Source organism: Ruditapes philippinarum, unplaced genomic scaffold (assembly GCF_026571515.1).
Source record: "Ruditapes philippinarum isolate M1 unplaced genomic scaffold, ASM2657151v2 ctg7851_1_1_1_1, whole genome shotgun sequence".
NCBI classification, from domain to species: Eukaryota; Metazoa; Mollusca; class Bivalvia; order Venerida; family Veneridae; genus Ruditapes; species Ruditapes philippinarum.
In genome coordinates, this window is record NW_026857702.1 from 33,572 (window position 1) to 50,629 (window position 17,058).

General features: G+C 31.4%; 2 protein-coding genes across 2 annotated transcripts; one reads left to right on the plus strand and one right to left on the minus strand.

The window, feature by feature from the left end:
- The first annotated feature begins 284 nt into the window (after positions 1 to 284).
- Positions 285 to 3,729, plus strand: LOC132750624 (uncharacterized). Its single transcript, XM_060740633.1, has 2 exons — positions 285 to 448; positions 1,244 to 3,729. The coding sequence occupies exon 2, from the start codon at positions 1,252 to 1,254 to the stop codon at positions 3,043 to 3,045; it is 1,794 nt and encodes a 597-aa protein (XP_060596616.1). The 5' UTR covers positions 285 to 448; positions 1,244 to 1,251; the 3' UTR covers positions 3,046 to 3,729.
- Positions 3,730 to 3,851: 122 nt separating this feature from the next.
- LOC132750622 (aristaless homeobox protein-like) lies at positions 3,852 to 12,168 on the minus strand (the record flags this gene model as incomplete). The annotated part of the gene is made up of 4 exons (XM_060740630.1): positions 3,852 to 5,731; positions 6,273 to 6,526; positions 7,039 to 7,173; positions 12,052 to 12,168. Coding segments are annotated over 4 exons (570 nt in total), but the record flags the coding sequence as incomplete, so codon positions are not given.
- Between the last annotated feature and the right edge of the window lie 4,890 nt (positions 12,169 to 17,058).

Genomic DNA, 17,058 nt, shown 5'->3' on the forward strand with positions numbered 1-17,058 from the left:
GTACAATTGAAAGTATCAAACAATTCAATCTCACAAATATGTCCTAATAAAATTGTGGAAAAAGACAATAAACAACTACGCCTAATCATGCATATTATACATAATGTGGAGAACACTTATGGAAAATTATTTGATACTTGATATAGTCGTTCATGCATTTTCAAAAAATTAAGTACGTAAAGGTTTATATCTTATACTTGGGAAAATGAATAGAAATATAAAACAAACATGAAAAGATATTGCTTCTTTGCACCAATGTCAATATAATATATATCGTTAAGATTTAAAAAACCCGTCTGTTTTACGTTTAATATTGATTTTGTACGCTGTTAAACTTCCGCATTCCGGCCGCTATACCCGATATTACAGAGGACATAATGGCGGCGAAGGTTAAACTTGCAGTGAAAAATGTCTAGATTTAAAGATTGGAAAAGATAGGTTATCTAAGGTTTGTTACTTATTCTTTTTACATTTTTCCTTTCATTTACCTAAACAATGATTATTATTTTTATTTAAATTAGATTTTATTGACAAAGTAGGACTAGAAGTTAAACATACACATTCAATCAACAAATCAAAATCCAATCTTCTTAATGATTCGGTAATTAAACGTTGAGGAAAGTTCGATGACTATCTATTCTTTTTTTTAAATTCACTAAGTAAAAATACAGAAATGTATAGGTTTATTTATTATTAGTAACATTATTTAAAGTTTAATTTGGATTGATAAGGACTGAGGGAGAAGAGGGAAACATGTTATAACCTGTTTGGTAATACAAGTTTGAAATAACTTCATGGTAGGTTAAATATCTATATTAAGGTATTATGTTGTCAAAATATGCAAATATAATTATAAATACTGCAAAAATCAATTGTTAATCGCACATGGCATGTACATTACTACGTGAATCTCGAACTGTTTAAATTTTCCTAAAATGTTAGTACAGTTTTCTAAAGTTTGATTTTTCTTAAAATTCATTGACTCGTCTGGAATTATGCAGCTATAAAACAACATTATCTAAAACAAGCTCATTTTAATGTAATTGATCGAATTAAATATTAACATCGGAAAATGCTGTTTCCGTTTTTAATAATTATCTTGATTATGAAATTAATATACAGAGTAAATAAAATAGGTCTGCAGGTAACTTTGTAAGCTTCACTCTTTTGAATATTTGATTTGATGTAGTCAAATTATAATCACCAAAAATTTAAATGAAGTAATTAAAATTTTACATTCTAGAATTAATAATGGAAGTTTCTGGCAAGCGACAAAATAAATTGACACATTCAATATCACATGGGTCAGCTGAAGATCTTTTATTATTCTGTATCCCATGTGATAGGGATAGTAAACGGGTTCCAGCTAAGGGGTTTTGTACCACTTGCAATGAACATCTTTGTAAAACCTGTTACAAACATCATAAGAAACCAGCACCTTTACGCAATCATGTTCTGCTTGATGAAAACTGCATGCCAACAACACCTACCGTTCCATTATCTCAAGACAACTTCGAAAGCTGTGATGATCATCAAGACGAAAAACAGAAATATTACTGTAGAGATCACGACATTGTTGTTTGCAGTGTTTGTGTCACATTAGATCATAGGACCTGTAAGGTGGAATACATACCTAAAATTTCAAAACATATTCTAGACAGTGAGGAACTCAATGAGTTAATGGCGGAAATGAAATCACTTGAAGAAGTTTGTAAATTAGGGATAAAGAGAGCAAAAGATGAGATAAAAGCCATTTCTGAAAATCATGATAAGGTTATAAAGGCAATCCATCAATTCAGAAAGGAAATTAATACACGTCTGGATGATATGGAAACGATTGTTGTCAAGGACGCGGAGAGAATCTCTGATGAAAAACAAATGATTCTGAAGAGTTTGTCAACATATATAGAAGACATAAAAGACAAAACGGTAAAGAAACAAGTATGCTTAGATAACCTGATACAAAGGAACTGTCTTGACAAACTGTATGTTGAAATGAAAGCAGTCAAGAAACGACTTGTAGAAATGAAGATGAAGGCAAAACAACATAATCGAATAAACAATGATGAAACAGTAAGCTTTGTCAAACATCAGGCAATTATTGATGTGTTAGAAAAATATAAGCAAATAGGTAAAATTGTATCTGTTAAATCATCCGATAGTAAAAATATTGCAATGAGGAAAGATACATCAATACCGCCTGAGGATCAGACTCTAAATCTTAAAGTTGTCGAGGACATAAATGTGAAATCCGCATCGGATAGAAATAAATGTGACATAAGCGGGATAGAGGCTATTCAGCCGGATACAATTATAGTTTGTGATCGTAGAAACAAAAACGTAAAATGTTATGATACAGAACAGAAGAAAATTGTCTCAGAGATGAAACTAAATAATTCACCGTATGATGTTGCAGCTATTGCATATGATAGATTTGTCGTGACTGTACCTAGTGATAAATGCGTCCATTTCATGTCACTAAAGAAACAACGCATTGTTTCTGATCGTAAGGTGAATATCAATGAGACATGTCGTGGTATTGCTTACAGCAATGATAAACTTGTTGTGTCATGTGTTAATCCAAGAAAAGTTTTAGTTCTTGACCTACAAGGTAAAATATTGCAAACTTTTAGTGGAGATAATAGTTTGTTTTCCAATCCTCAACATGTCACCGTGAATACAGCGGGAACGTCTATATATGTTAGTGACTGGGGTTATTCTGTGAAGGCTGTAAAACAACTAGACTGGCAGGGGAACGTTATAAATACCTATCAACCAGCGGAGGGAGGAGGAAATCTACGGGATATTTGTGAATTAAATGATGGTTCATTTCTTGTTTGTTTGAGTCAAGATAGTGACGACAATTTACGTAGAATATCAGACAGCTGTAAACCGTGTAAAATAACGATAAATGAGAAACTTGGTAGATGGTACCCGAGTGCTGTTGCATACTGTAAGAAATCGAGAAAACTTTATGTGTCTTATTCGGAAACAAGTGAATTTGTCGCTCCATTTAGTTGCATAAAAGTATTTAAGTTGGAATGATGATACTTAGAAAAAGAAGAAATGATGTGATTAATTATCACAATTCAATTTAAAATGCACACAAAATTTTCAATTAAAACTAACATATGTGCTATCTGTATACAAAGAAAAGTCTATTCAGTGATGCACGTATTCGTTTGTATTGTATTAATTATTCTATTTTGAACCAATAATCATTCATATTTTTGATTATTCTTATTTTAGATTTTTACATTTGTTTATGTACCTTCATATTAATGTAGAATATCATGTGATTATTCTTATTTTAGATATTTATATTTGTTTATGTACCTTCATATTAATGTAGAATATCAATATATGTTTCTTGCTGTGAAAATAATAGTCCTCATATTTCCAGATTTAACTATTACTAGAAATGCAAGTAAATAAAAAAAATTAAGCATGTTAATCAGTTTAAGTTTTAGTTAATTATCAGTCAGCAAAATGTTTGACTTTAGTCATATACAAGTGTATACAACTGATTGCAAATACAATCAAATACATGAACGTAAACACATATACAGATAATACAGCACTACATACAAAAATCTATAAGATCAGACGGCAAGCATAATTATGAATTTTCCGTTTTTCTATATATATAATTATTCAAACACTGTATTTGATTCATTAGGACTGCATTATTGTTTCTCATCAATCCGAGAAAATGTCGCAGGCAGACGATAATTTCAAATTGTTTTAATCGAACATTTTGTACAAGGGAGGGTATCAATCCGGGAGGCTGTCTGGATTGACCACAGCTGAAAACAACGTGTTTGCTTAATTGGTGTATTACTAAGTAAACCTCACTATGTGTGTTTATCGCAGACTGCCGTATTTCCGTGGTAAACATCCGCTTATACAACAATTTTGTTTGATATTGACTAAGGAAATAATATATCCCAAACAATGATTTTATCTCTCAGATGCGGGGAATTATATCACGAGGGCGTAGCCCGACTGATATAACGATGCGCATCCGAACGACAAACAGTAATGTTATCAAGCGATACAATCACCGATTTGGATATATTATTTCGATTCTAACACGACATCAACAATTAAATGCTGCGGTATCTAATATTAGGTTTTATCACACACCCGTGCCGATTTTGCGACTCCGTAAATATGGTATTGCACGGCCGTGCATATGTTTTGACGTGACGTCATTAGCGTTATACAAACATAGTGTAAAGACGCGCTAAATGTTAGCGTTATACTATAGACGCGTCAATGAAAAATGACTATTATTTCACTTTCAACGGTCTTTCTTTTGGGTATGGGTAAATAGAATATTAAATTCGTGTAAGTACATTACTGAATTTATTGCACTCGTTGAATAAAATAACATTATGCTCGCCAGAGGCTCGCATAATATAATTTTATTCAACTCGTGCAATAAATTCAGTATTGAACTTACACTCATTCAATATCCTCTATTTATCACACAGCCGTGCTGATTTTGCGACTCCGTAAATATGGTATTGCACGGCCGTGCATATATTTTGACGTGACGTCATTAATTAGCGTTATACAAACATAGTGTAAAGACGCGCTAAATGTTAGCGTTATACTATAGGCGCGTCAATGTAAAATGACTCTTATTTCACTTTAAACGGTCTTTATTTTTGGTATGTGATAAATAGAATATTAAATTCGTGTAATTTCATTACTAAATTTATTGCACTCGTTGAATAAAATTGTAATTGTCTCCCTTAGACGTATTGTCCAGTAATGTATTGGTAAGACTGACAGATTAATCTCCCTTCGTATTCAGCTTGATTGCGGCATTATTTATTTATTTATTTATTTATTTATTTATTTTAATGTCAGAAAATATATTATTTTTTGGTATAATAAAAAAACAGGAATAAAAAACAACAACACACATTTTATTTATAAAACATTTTCTTTCAGACACAAGTGATAACATATATATTTAATATATACACAAATAATATCTGTAGTTCATATTGCACATTTTAACCCACATGAAAATGTAAAAACTGTCAAAACATTTTATAGTGACAGTCAAACAAACACACCTAAAATATCAACTAATTTTTTCATAGTTTTACCAATGAATATACATTGTATCATTGGTTGATGATAAAAACTTACAAAAAAGCAACTTACATCGATATAGCAACAGAACGAGAAGATGTTTATTGACCAATGAGTAACATTTTGGAAACTATATAAGTAAACAAAAAATAAAAAAGCTTTGAGAAATAAAAGTAAGAAGATTTCTGAGGTATAAAGGGCCTTTTACTAACCATTTGATTAGATAAGTTAAATATATCAAAGAATGTGAAAAATAGGACGATTTCATTCGACAAAATATACAAAATTGTAATTCCAACCACTACAGATACAAATGTATATAAAATTTGACCTTTTTTATAAATGCATACAATACAAATATTTTCCAAAATAAAAATGAAACATTTCGCTGCTTCACCCTGTAATATAAAATTAGTTACAGATGTATTTTAATCGGATTGGCAAATCCCCAACACCCAATAGTCAAATGCTTTTTTGTTATTTTTTTCAACAAGACACCGGCAAGTGACAACAGCCAAGATCGAGTTTCATTTTGGTGACGTATCACAAGATGGGGTTTCACTTTGGTGGCGTGTGCAAATTATGATGATGCTGATTCCGAAGATCGCCGCCAGGTGGCACTCTGCAAGAAACATAAATTTTTAAGAATGAGTGTCTTACATGAATAAAATAAGCTATACCAGGTACCTTTGATATGGAAAATATATCTTACTATGAAACATGGAAAACCATACATAGAAAATGAAAATAAAAATAAATTAAAATAAATTAAACCTCAACAAACAAATAATACACAATATAGAAATGATACAAGGCGGAGCTTTTTTGCCGCGTTAATTGCTCAATGATTCTATCTACTTAACCTGGGATTCAGGCGTTGATAGTTTTTGCATATTTATAACATTTTCTTTTCTTTATTCATAACATATGCGCTATTCCATATTCGTTCGTCGGTTTGATAGTATCAATTTACCAAACAGAAACATAAAAAAATCCGACACACTAGAACCCAGGCTACTATCTACTATGTGGTAATTTTATTGGTTTAATAAATTTAATCGGCTGATTTTAATCATTAGCAACACAATGATTGTCTATACATTAGAATACACAACAAAGTTCTTTTTCTTAAAATAGAACAATAAACAAAAACAACCACTAACCTGTCAAAAAGTCCAGAGTATCTTAGAGCGTGAGAATACCAAAAATCTTGCATGGAATTCTCGTGAAGCGCCATACCACCAAGAAATGGCGGCATAACCGGCGGCGCGCACGTGGCATTCTGACGTAATCGTCTGTTCAAATCTGCCGCGACACTGTCATTTATCGGCATGTGATTGTAGTAACGTAAAGCAGCATTGCTTCCGGTCTTACGTAATTCCTTCCGCCATTTTGCTCTTCTGTTTTGGAACCACACCTTTAACAATATTGAAAGATCTATATTTTACTTTTCGGATCAGAATTGCGATAGGAGAGGTGAATAAATATCAATATCGGAACTTTATTACAGCTACTGATTCTTTAAACGTATTTTATTACCAATAAATCCGAGTTAGGTAAAATTATTCAAAGAATAGTTAAAAATTATTTTTGTCATAATTACGTTACTTCAGTTTCAAAAGCTAAATTTCATAATTTCATATAAAAAATATCACTAATGTTGTTTTTTTCTTTCTCTGTACTCTGGCTTCACAAATGTGTTACTGTATTTGCTGCATTTAGCTTAAGAATTCTTTATATTTTGTATTTAGCTTGTTAAGTACAATACTTCATTTATAAGGCCAAATTTTGTATAAAAATATCAATAATGTTTTTACCTGTACCCTTGGCCTCACAAGTAGTGTACTATATTAAGGTAAAATACTTTTATTACATTGTTTAGTACAATAATATATGTTTAAAGCTAAATTATCAAAGAAGTAAATTTACCTGTACCCTGGCCTCACACAGGTTAATTTTTGCTGCTAACTCCTCCCTCACAAATATGTCAGGATAATGTGTCCGCGCAAATAATTCTTCTAGTGCTGAAAGCTGGCATGGTGTAAATGACGTCCTCTGACGTCGCTGAAATAAACAAAATTATTTCAAAAATGCTATTTATTATACACTTATAAATGAAATATTAAGAAATATGATGAAATTAAATGCGTATTTTTGTTTTCCGTATTTTCACTATAAAACTTATTTTTCACTGCAGTGAAACATATTTTCCGTATTTTCACTGCTGTCTTGCCGGACTTCTTTCTTCTAAATTAAGCCAATATTCAAAATTTAAGTACAAGTCTTTCAAATTGATGCATCAAAACAGAGAAAAAATGTATATAATAAACAGAAAATTCAAGTTTTTTTTTCTTGTAGAATGAAAATTATCATATTTCACTCGTGGCTATTGCCATGCATGAAATATTTATTTTCATACCACTCGATGAAAATAAATCCTGTATTTATAAAAATAAACTTGAATATCTTCCTAATATAATTCAAGGAAATAATATTACAATGTAATAATGATCTCGTCATTGCAAAGGAATTATTATTATTATTATTTTTTTTTTTTTTTGCAGTATATCTTTAAAGTGATTTTCTTTCAAATTTATATATTTGCAGCTGTTTGTTCTCCTTGTGAAACAAACTTACAACAAATTTTCTTGAATGTCAATACATGTAGTTGAACTTTTTAAGTATAGGTTAGAGTGCATATTGGGTGTTCTTCGTAAATAAGAAAGCTAAAAAGGAGCGGAGCTTGCGAAGCGACTGTAGCTTTCTTATTTACGAAGAACATCCAATATGCACTCTAACCGGCTTAGTGCTCCGCCCACTTGCGTTTTATAATATAAAACGTCCAGTTTATATAAAATCTGTTCTATTAAGATTTGAAACCTGAAAATTTGAAAAATCCTCGTCGGTGATTGGCTTAAAAAAATTGGCGAGCACTAAGTATTTTTACTATTATTTTTTCTATGCTTTTGTCACGTGACCACATAATTATTGTACTTGTAATTTCTGTATGTTACGAAATATTGTACCGTGATAATCTATTTTCTTCTTCTTAATAAAAATTATTGCAAAACTTAATTTATTATAAGACCAAGTTAAGCGAATTTGTAAAAATATTTTGTTGCAAAAACCCAAACATAAATGGTTTATTCATTGAAAAATAAGTAATATGGTATCCAGTTATTGTGAATGTTACATTTTTACTCTCGAGTGAAACTAGGAGCCTGAAATTTACAAAGTGTGTTACCAACGGTAGTGTTAGGTTGCAAAAATAAATGAATTGATAAATAAATTAATTAATTAAAATGAATAAATGAATGAATGAATAATAAATGAAAGAATGAATAATAAATGCATGAATGAATGAATGAATGATTGATTGATTGGTTGATTGATTGATTTATTGATTTTATGATTGGATGGATGTATGTATGGATGGATGGATGGATGGATGGATGGATGGATGAATGAATGAATTAATTAAAATGAATAAATGAATGAATGAATAATAAATGAATGAATGAATGAATGAATGAATGATTGATTGATTGATTGATTGATTGAATGAAAGAATGAATGAATGAATGAATGTATGAATTAATTAATTAATTAATTAATGATGGATGGATGGATGGATGGATGGATGGATGGATGGATGGATGGATGGATGGCTGGCTGGCTGGATGGATGGATGGATGGATGGATGGATGGATGGATGGATGGATGCACAACATAGTCATAACTTTAAGAAGGAAACTAATTACTCTTAACGTTATGTTACTTACACTTCAAGTATTCAGTAGACAAAAATTTGTAGCAAAAAAATCTTACGTATGAATAACGAAAGTCAAGTGAAATTTTTATTCTTCCGTGAGAAAATTAAAATCATGGATGTTTATTCTTTTATTTCTTTATTTTTATACCAATATATACTATCAGAGATTAAAAGCAGATAATAATAAAAGAAGTAAACTACATTTTTAAAATCGTGTTTTTTAATATATTCTACACTTAAAATATCACAAATTTGTCACGTGACTTCACAAACAGTGGACACAATTTATAAAAAAAAATGGAAATAAAAAAAGAGAACAGAACAGGTACTTTATTAAGTATACCACCAAATGAAAAAGTCGTTTAAGTACATCAAAGTTGATTGGTCTACAAAAGGCACCTTTTCAACTTTCATAAGTTGGATATCCTTGTAAAATATTTTTGTCGAAACAAAACAAAAGAACAACATACAATAATTAGCAGGTAAATTTAGCTATAGAAGATGTTTTGATTTTAAGAGGAATAATTGTGAGCATAAACATTTCAACTATACATTTACATACATGTATATATTGATCGCTAAACTAAAGTGTTTATTTATTCAAAACAATGCTATATAGACTGAGACTATACATGTGAAACAAAACTGATATGAACGGCTTATAGAACTAATCAGTAATGTTTAATATATAATATTGATGTATAACCATAATTTAAAAGCGTAATTGCCTTACTGAAATGATTCATAAGTTATTATGCAACTTAACAACAAAGTCTACTAGTTATTGTTGTAAAGTCTTTCTTTTCTTAGTTAGATACTTTTATTTCCTCCAAAATTGAAGAGCATGGACATATATACAAATCAAAAAAGCAAAAAAGCAGATACATTATATATAACAATGAACATTGGTGAAATATTTTCATTTATCCAACATCACAATATGCAATGCATTTAAGATATCACTTGTATACAGAAACATCAAGATTCCTACAAGTTAACAAAGACATGTAAAGGTACGTATATGACAAAATCTCATCCAATAAGTCAATGCAATAAAGGAATATCAATGACAATATATACCACGTGGGATGATAAATATAGAACTAAACTTAACACTATATTTTTATCATATTCCGTGCTTAAATAGTTTTACTTAAATCAGATCCACTTAATTTAAGTCTATCATTTAATCACCTTATACAAGCACTTTGAAACTGAATAATTGATCAACATTTGATCGCCATTTTCTATAGCAAGCTGAATAATACGCCAACACTGATCTAACGGTTGTAATGCAAATGGTATTCGTCTTCTAACATGTTTCTATCATTTAAAAGGTGTACAGTCTTTATAAGTATTAATTAAATTTAAATGAACAAATAAATTATGCAAATACAATTTATAATACAATGTTTAAATGTTTACAATGCAAATTATAGATATTAAATCATTTTACAAATACAAAACAAATGTATACGTTAAAGATAATAATACTTTTGTTATTATCATTTTTAATAAATTTTATTTAACACAAACATTTTTCATCCAAAATGATAAACATTATGCTTGAATAATTGATAGAGAGACAATATTTCTACAAATATCGTTACAGAGCCGTTATTTCATAAAAGCGACTAAGATTGACATAAAATGGGCTATTTTTGTGAATGAATGAATAAAATGAATTGATTTGTGTTCAAACATCGGATCAAATCGAACAAAAATGATCGCACTAAATGGAGGCCTTATAGGTAGAATGCGACACTTTGCGGACTATTGAGAAGCATCTTGAAAATTGGCATGGCATGTAAAAGGTTGACCATATTTCAGATTAGATTTTTTTTTGTTATTTAGATTTTGGCGCATATTGATATCGATGCAACTTTGCAGGAAAGCACATTCTTCTAGAGTTGAGTAAGTAAAGCTTATTTTCATCTTGTTCCAGTTATAGGGTCACGTCCACGTCGCCAGACCTCTAAACACACGACGGTCGGCATTGTTTTTGAAACAGTAAGGAAACCGTCATATTATATAATAATAATAATATCTTTATTTAAAGATAAACTATGCTCAAATTTGATATTAGAAAATATTGATAATTCTACACAGTCTCTTTATAAATATATATTAAACATGTTTTGACTTTAAAGTAAATATATATGTTTTAAAATCTACACATTATAGGTGGTCACCCTATAAATATTATCGTCATTAAAAAACTGGCTTTAAAAAAAAAACTTTACTTGACATATAATAGGGAAAGCAGCCTCCAATTCATAGTTTATATATTCTTTTATTCAAATAAGACATATTCAGGAAGAATTTCATATATCAATAAATTTCTGTGATAAAAAATATTTTACTAGAGGATGAGCATAGTATATCTTTAAAGAAAGTAACGCAGAAACACCATCGTAAAAATCATGCAACATATTTAAATTTTAAATGTGGCTTTCTTAACAATATAAAAAATACACACACAAAAAACAACATCATCAAACAATAACAACTGTTCTATTTGTCAATTAAGATTTGGTTCTATAACACACCATATTTGATTGTTTTGTCAAACACTCCTTCTCTATACCAAAATAGCATTCATACAATTTTTTTTACGCATACTTAACAAATAAACATTATATGAAAACTTTTTACAATAAAGAAACCGTCATATACAATAAGGAAACCGTCAAATTATATGAACACTTCATATGCACCTAAATTGTTTAATTTCTTTCGGAAAATGGAATGCGCGTTGTTAACAGGAAATATGTACACATGAAGAATAAATGAAGATTTCTGTTGGTTTAAACAATTCTTAAGTCGCATTTTAATCTGACTGGTATTTGAATATGTAAAAGGCTTTGCTGAGTAATATTTTGTTTTGAACCTATTCATGGGCGATTGTTGTAAATGCAAAGCTACCGTCCGCGCCCCGAAGGCAGAATTCATCATTTAGGCATGGAATGGTGACAATCTGAATTAAGAAATATCCGCAGATGTGTCTCACGTAAAATAATAAGTGCGCCCTAAAAAGGAAACCAATGAGCGAAAAGAAATAAAACGACATTATTCAAAGGCAAACCAAGGCCGGCAAAACATAAATCAATATATAAATAAAAAATAAATAAGCAGGCAAAAAAACAACAACAGCAACATATATTTTATACCTGCCGCGAATGATTTGTTATAAATTGTAAGTCCAACTTGGCGACAGAGCTGTCTGATTCAAGTTTACTATGCTCTCTACTCTCGTGTTTCTGTCCTTTAGAATCTGTTGCTAATAGAAAAAAATGTTACAATTTAGCGTCACACTTGACAATGTTTTTGATATATCTAACGTCTGATAGATCTAACGTCTGATATATTTAACGTCTTCTGCGTTCATGACGTCATACCAGGATTATTCTATTTTTTCCAACGTGTAATGTGCTGCTATTACGTTTTTTATAGTATACTCAGATTTGTAAAATATGTTTGTAATAAACGGTTTTGCAGGCGACAACACTTTATCAAACGTGAAATAAAATCATGAAGGTAACACGCGGGGTGAATTTGTTGAAATTAACGTCAAATGTAGATATGTAGAGGATCCCCCACCGTCCCTCCATCGCACCTACCCTTCTCTCAGACTCCCAGATCTCTGAGGTTTTCGATAGAAGAATTCCTATAATAAACTCTTAAAAAGTATACTATTCTAGTGCATAATATGAGCCGCGTCACGACAAAACCAACATAATGGGTTTGCGACCAGCATGGATCTAGACCAGCCTGCGCATCCGCGCAGTCTAATCAGGATCCATGCTGTTCGCTATCGGTTATAGAGTTTGTAAGTGAACAGCATTGATCCTGATCAGACTGCGCGGATGCGCAGGCTGGTCTGGATCCATGCTGGTCGCAAACCATGTATGTTGGTTTTGTCATGACGCGGCTCATATAAAGAATTATGTTAGACAGGTGCGTGAATAAAGTATAAACTGGAAAATAGTGACTTAAAACGCGGAACTGCTTTCAGCAACCCAGACCAGTACAATTGTTTCGGTATACAAAAGCTGTGCAAAGGACTTTTTATTTTTATCATGTTTAAACAATTAATTTATTTTATCCCATTCTTTGACTAACATCAGTCGAGCGACACATGCGCGGGATATTTATTTTGAGATTAGTTTTATTCTCCACGTGCAGAAACGTTCATCGCACGTGAAATGAAACTATTCATTTCACCTAAGTCTTGCAATTATAATATATGTATTATTTTATTTGTTTTGTAAGTTTTTATTTACTTTCAAAAAATTGGCAGAAGAATACATGCATGAAGTCCATGCCATAATCAGTTCAATTATGTACGCATTATGTTCTTATTTTACCCGACATAAACTAAACCACACGGATAACTCAAGAATAAAAGATGAATATTTAACACGGCAAGTATTGTTTCTTGTATAATTCTAAAAAAGGTAAACGTAACCTTTTCTATATACATGTATAATTGAATAAGTGGATGAACTTGTTGTGGCGCCGTTATATGTCGCAACGCCGCTAAATGTCGCATTTGCCGCTAAATGTCGCACCATTGCCGCTAAATGTCGCAACCGCCGCTAAATGTTGCAAAATCATTTGCCGTTAAATGTCACAATGTTAACGTTAAATGTCGCACGAATTTCCCTTACCGTTAAATGTCGCAAAACTACCGTTAAATGTCGCAATATGTAATTTTATGATGATCGCAAGTTTTATTGTTGTATCAAATTAATTAAATCTGCTTAATCAAGACGAATTTTGTCAGTTTGAAAGTTAGTGAATTTATTATATATGGAACTGCGCTACAATTTAGGCGACGATAATACTTATCTTGTAAATACATGTATATTGTTTTGCGTCGATTATTAGCTGATCTTATGCAAGTACATATTGATGATACTATTTGTATGTAACTGCAAATTTGGCATTGTTCTGTAAATAGTTTTGTACAAACATGTCAGTAAAATTGGCAGAAGAGACAGCCTAACGCCTGGCTGCCCGAGGTGGCAGTCTGATGAGCCAAATTGTCTCGCAGTCGGAAGAGAAGGCCTAAATTGCTGACGACCTGGGCCTTAGGAGTTTCCTTTTGATTGAGGAAGGGATCAATGTGTCATGGTCGCAAATGCTAAAATAGATTTTTATTTGTGGAATGAAGTTCACACAAACAGTTTTATAAAAAGTTCAAATCAAACTCGTGACAAAAAACTACGAGCATAAAAGTGGTTACAGATATCTAACCAATATCGTCGTTACATATGTATAATGTATGTCTTGTGTTTTTTTGAAACATGTCAGATTTAATTTCATTGAAATATTTTTAATGAAGCGTTACAGATTAAGATTTTCATTACAGCAAAAAAAAAAAGATACAAAAATCATACATTATCTGCTGTCTTCAGCTAAATAGCAAGGCCAATATGAGCTTGACCAATTGTTTATATTCTAATAATATGATATTTACTGAGAATCTTTCATAGTATAAAGCGACTTGGCTAGTAAAGTATCACTTGCCACAATGTCAAAGCGTAAATAGTGTTTGACAAATGGTAAAATGTACAAAATCTTGTGTACTTTTTCTAACTTTGACATCTGCTTTTAAAACTACCGGTGCATATAATATGTGCTTATCGTGAAATTCACTCATATTTAAACCAGACTGCGGATCGGCAAACCTGTGAGGAGAACTACATGATCAAGGAGTACAACATGATAATTTTTTTCGATTCTCGTATTGACCGTGCATTTCATACTAAGCGTGTTTTTCACGTATTGCCGTTGTTGATAAAATGAAATTTTTGCCTTCATATTCAATCAATATTGGAAGTTTGAAGTGAATATTTGTGATTTTCTTTGGGAGGGGGGATATAAAAAAGGGAGATTATTTAGCAAATATACCTTTCAGGATCATCTGTCCTTTAGAAATGTAGTTTACTTTTATATGAAATAAGTATTTAAAGTTTAAAGTAAATATGTTTGAAATTAGCCGTCACCAAAAGGTTAATCAGAGCGAAAACATCGTAGAGAAATAAGGGGCATATTTTTGCAAAATATAACTCGGATTATCTGCCAATTGATATTGCATCATATATCACCGTAGGGAACGTGTTACAGTATCGCGTTTTTCGGTTACAGTATAGAATTTTCAAGATGGAGGATTATTTGTTGGGAAGACAGGTAGGTGATTTTTATTCCGGTCCATACTACAAGTAGTTTAGTTTCTAAAAGATGTTTTGTGCTTTGCTTGTAAGGAACAGAATCCGGTATCTAGTCATATATTTCTTCAGACTCTGCACCGCAGATTTATCGTTATATTGTCTCAAAAATATGCAGATTTGACAGTTTGAAAATTTGAATCGAGAGACCAACGCATTTTTCTCCAATTTCGACATTATTTAAGCATGCCTAGAAAAAGTAAATCTACAAAACGTTAGTCCTTTATGTTTGGAAACGTTTATAAAAGAAAATGACCAGTTGAACCTATTTTCCTGTTCGTTAAATGCGTTTGAAAAAATAAACAATGTTACAGTATAGAGCGAGGTGATTTGTGCAAGGTTACAGCATAGACCTAGCGATTTTTATCCGATTTTGTTACAGTTTATACTCAGATTTCGGTTACAGTTTAGACTCCGATATTTTCTATATATACTAGGTAAAATGTATGAATGTTACATAGACTTTTAAATCTCTGTGAGCTCATTGGCCCGATGGCTATTCGTCCGTCTGTCGTACACATGTGTGTTCAATCTCATCCGCTCAGTAACTACTTGACTAAATGTGATGAAATTTACATGACTTTCTACCAATTAGTTGTTCAAATGGTTTCGGTTGCAATCGGGGATACGAAAACCCAAAACACAGATTTTGAAAAAAGGCAATGTTTAAAGACCCTTCTCGTCTCGAACTAAAGGCATTCAAATCAAATCATGATCATGGCGTCATTTCGAATGCTTCTTTGTTGAATTTACGATTATTTTGTCATCGTATCGATTTATTCAGGGAATAGACATATACATATACAATGTTATCACATATATCAACTTGCATATATATAAAATTAAATTAAAACTCGATTTTTCTTATTTCAGACATTCTGTATAACAGTTTTCATGTTTCTGAAATTGAAAGTTATAGAGTATAAATTAAGGTCAGAAAATTACAATATCTTCTATAGTGAGCCTGATGGAGGTACATATAAAAGTGGCAGAGTCGGGATAAGGCCGTCGACTTCAAACTATCTTTCATTTACTGCTGTAGTTGAAATCCAATCATGACTTTGGATTCTTTGTATGTGAGGAATCTATCAAGCTAATTTACGGAATGTCGGTGGTTCTAGTCAGGTGCCCGCTCGTGTCTGAAATATTTCATAAAGGGTATCTGGGGTCTTTCTTTACACTAAAGCAGGAATGTTTCACATGACCTCAGTGTCGTTGAAACTTAAAATCCAAGAAAGCCAAACGTAACAAGCCCTTTTAAATACTTACAAAATACATTATGGTAGATGGAAATTCCAACTTAAAATAAAATTTAAGGTTGAAATATTGCTCACTTAAATACTGTTTAATCATTCTTAGGGTATTGCCTGCTTGTTAATTTTGTCTTTTGACAGCTTATCTATGGTATGCAGGCTTCATAACCTCCGATCCGCTCTCAATATTTCATTTTATTTAGTTTCACTCATTGTTTTCTCGTTTAGGGCACACACAATTTTTAACCTGGTGGTAATATGCCGCTTTTCATAGAATGGCAATAACGTGTCACATTGAAGGTTCCATGATAACCGCCATATGAAAACATCCACAGATGTTAAAAAATCTAAAGTGTACCAGTTCATGTTTAATGTGAATTCTGCTGAAGCCAGTGCTAGGAGGCGTGGACGGTAGCTTGCAGTTACCACTACCGTCCATGAACAGGTTTAATCAATCAAACTGATCCTGCAACATTTTCATGTTTTCTGTGTTGGACTTCTGTTAAGGATTCTTTTTTGTCTATTTTATTACTAATAGGTATTATTTTAATGTGTTATGAAATCAAGCAATACTCTTTCTTCTCTCAATACAATTCGATAAAAGTTACTGTTGTTGTCGTGAAAACAGTCCTTACTTAGGCCCTATTCTGCAAAAAGTCTCAATCTGAAACTTAAAGTAAGAAAAATAGCA

Bases quoted from the DNA above. Each gene is read 5' to 3' on its own strand.
- LOC132750624 (XM_060740633.1), top strand. From the start codon at position 1,252: ATGGAAGTTTCTGGCAAGCGACAAAATAAATTGACACATTCAATATCA.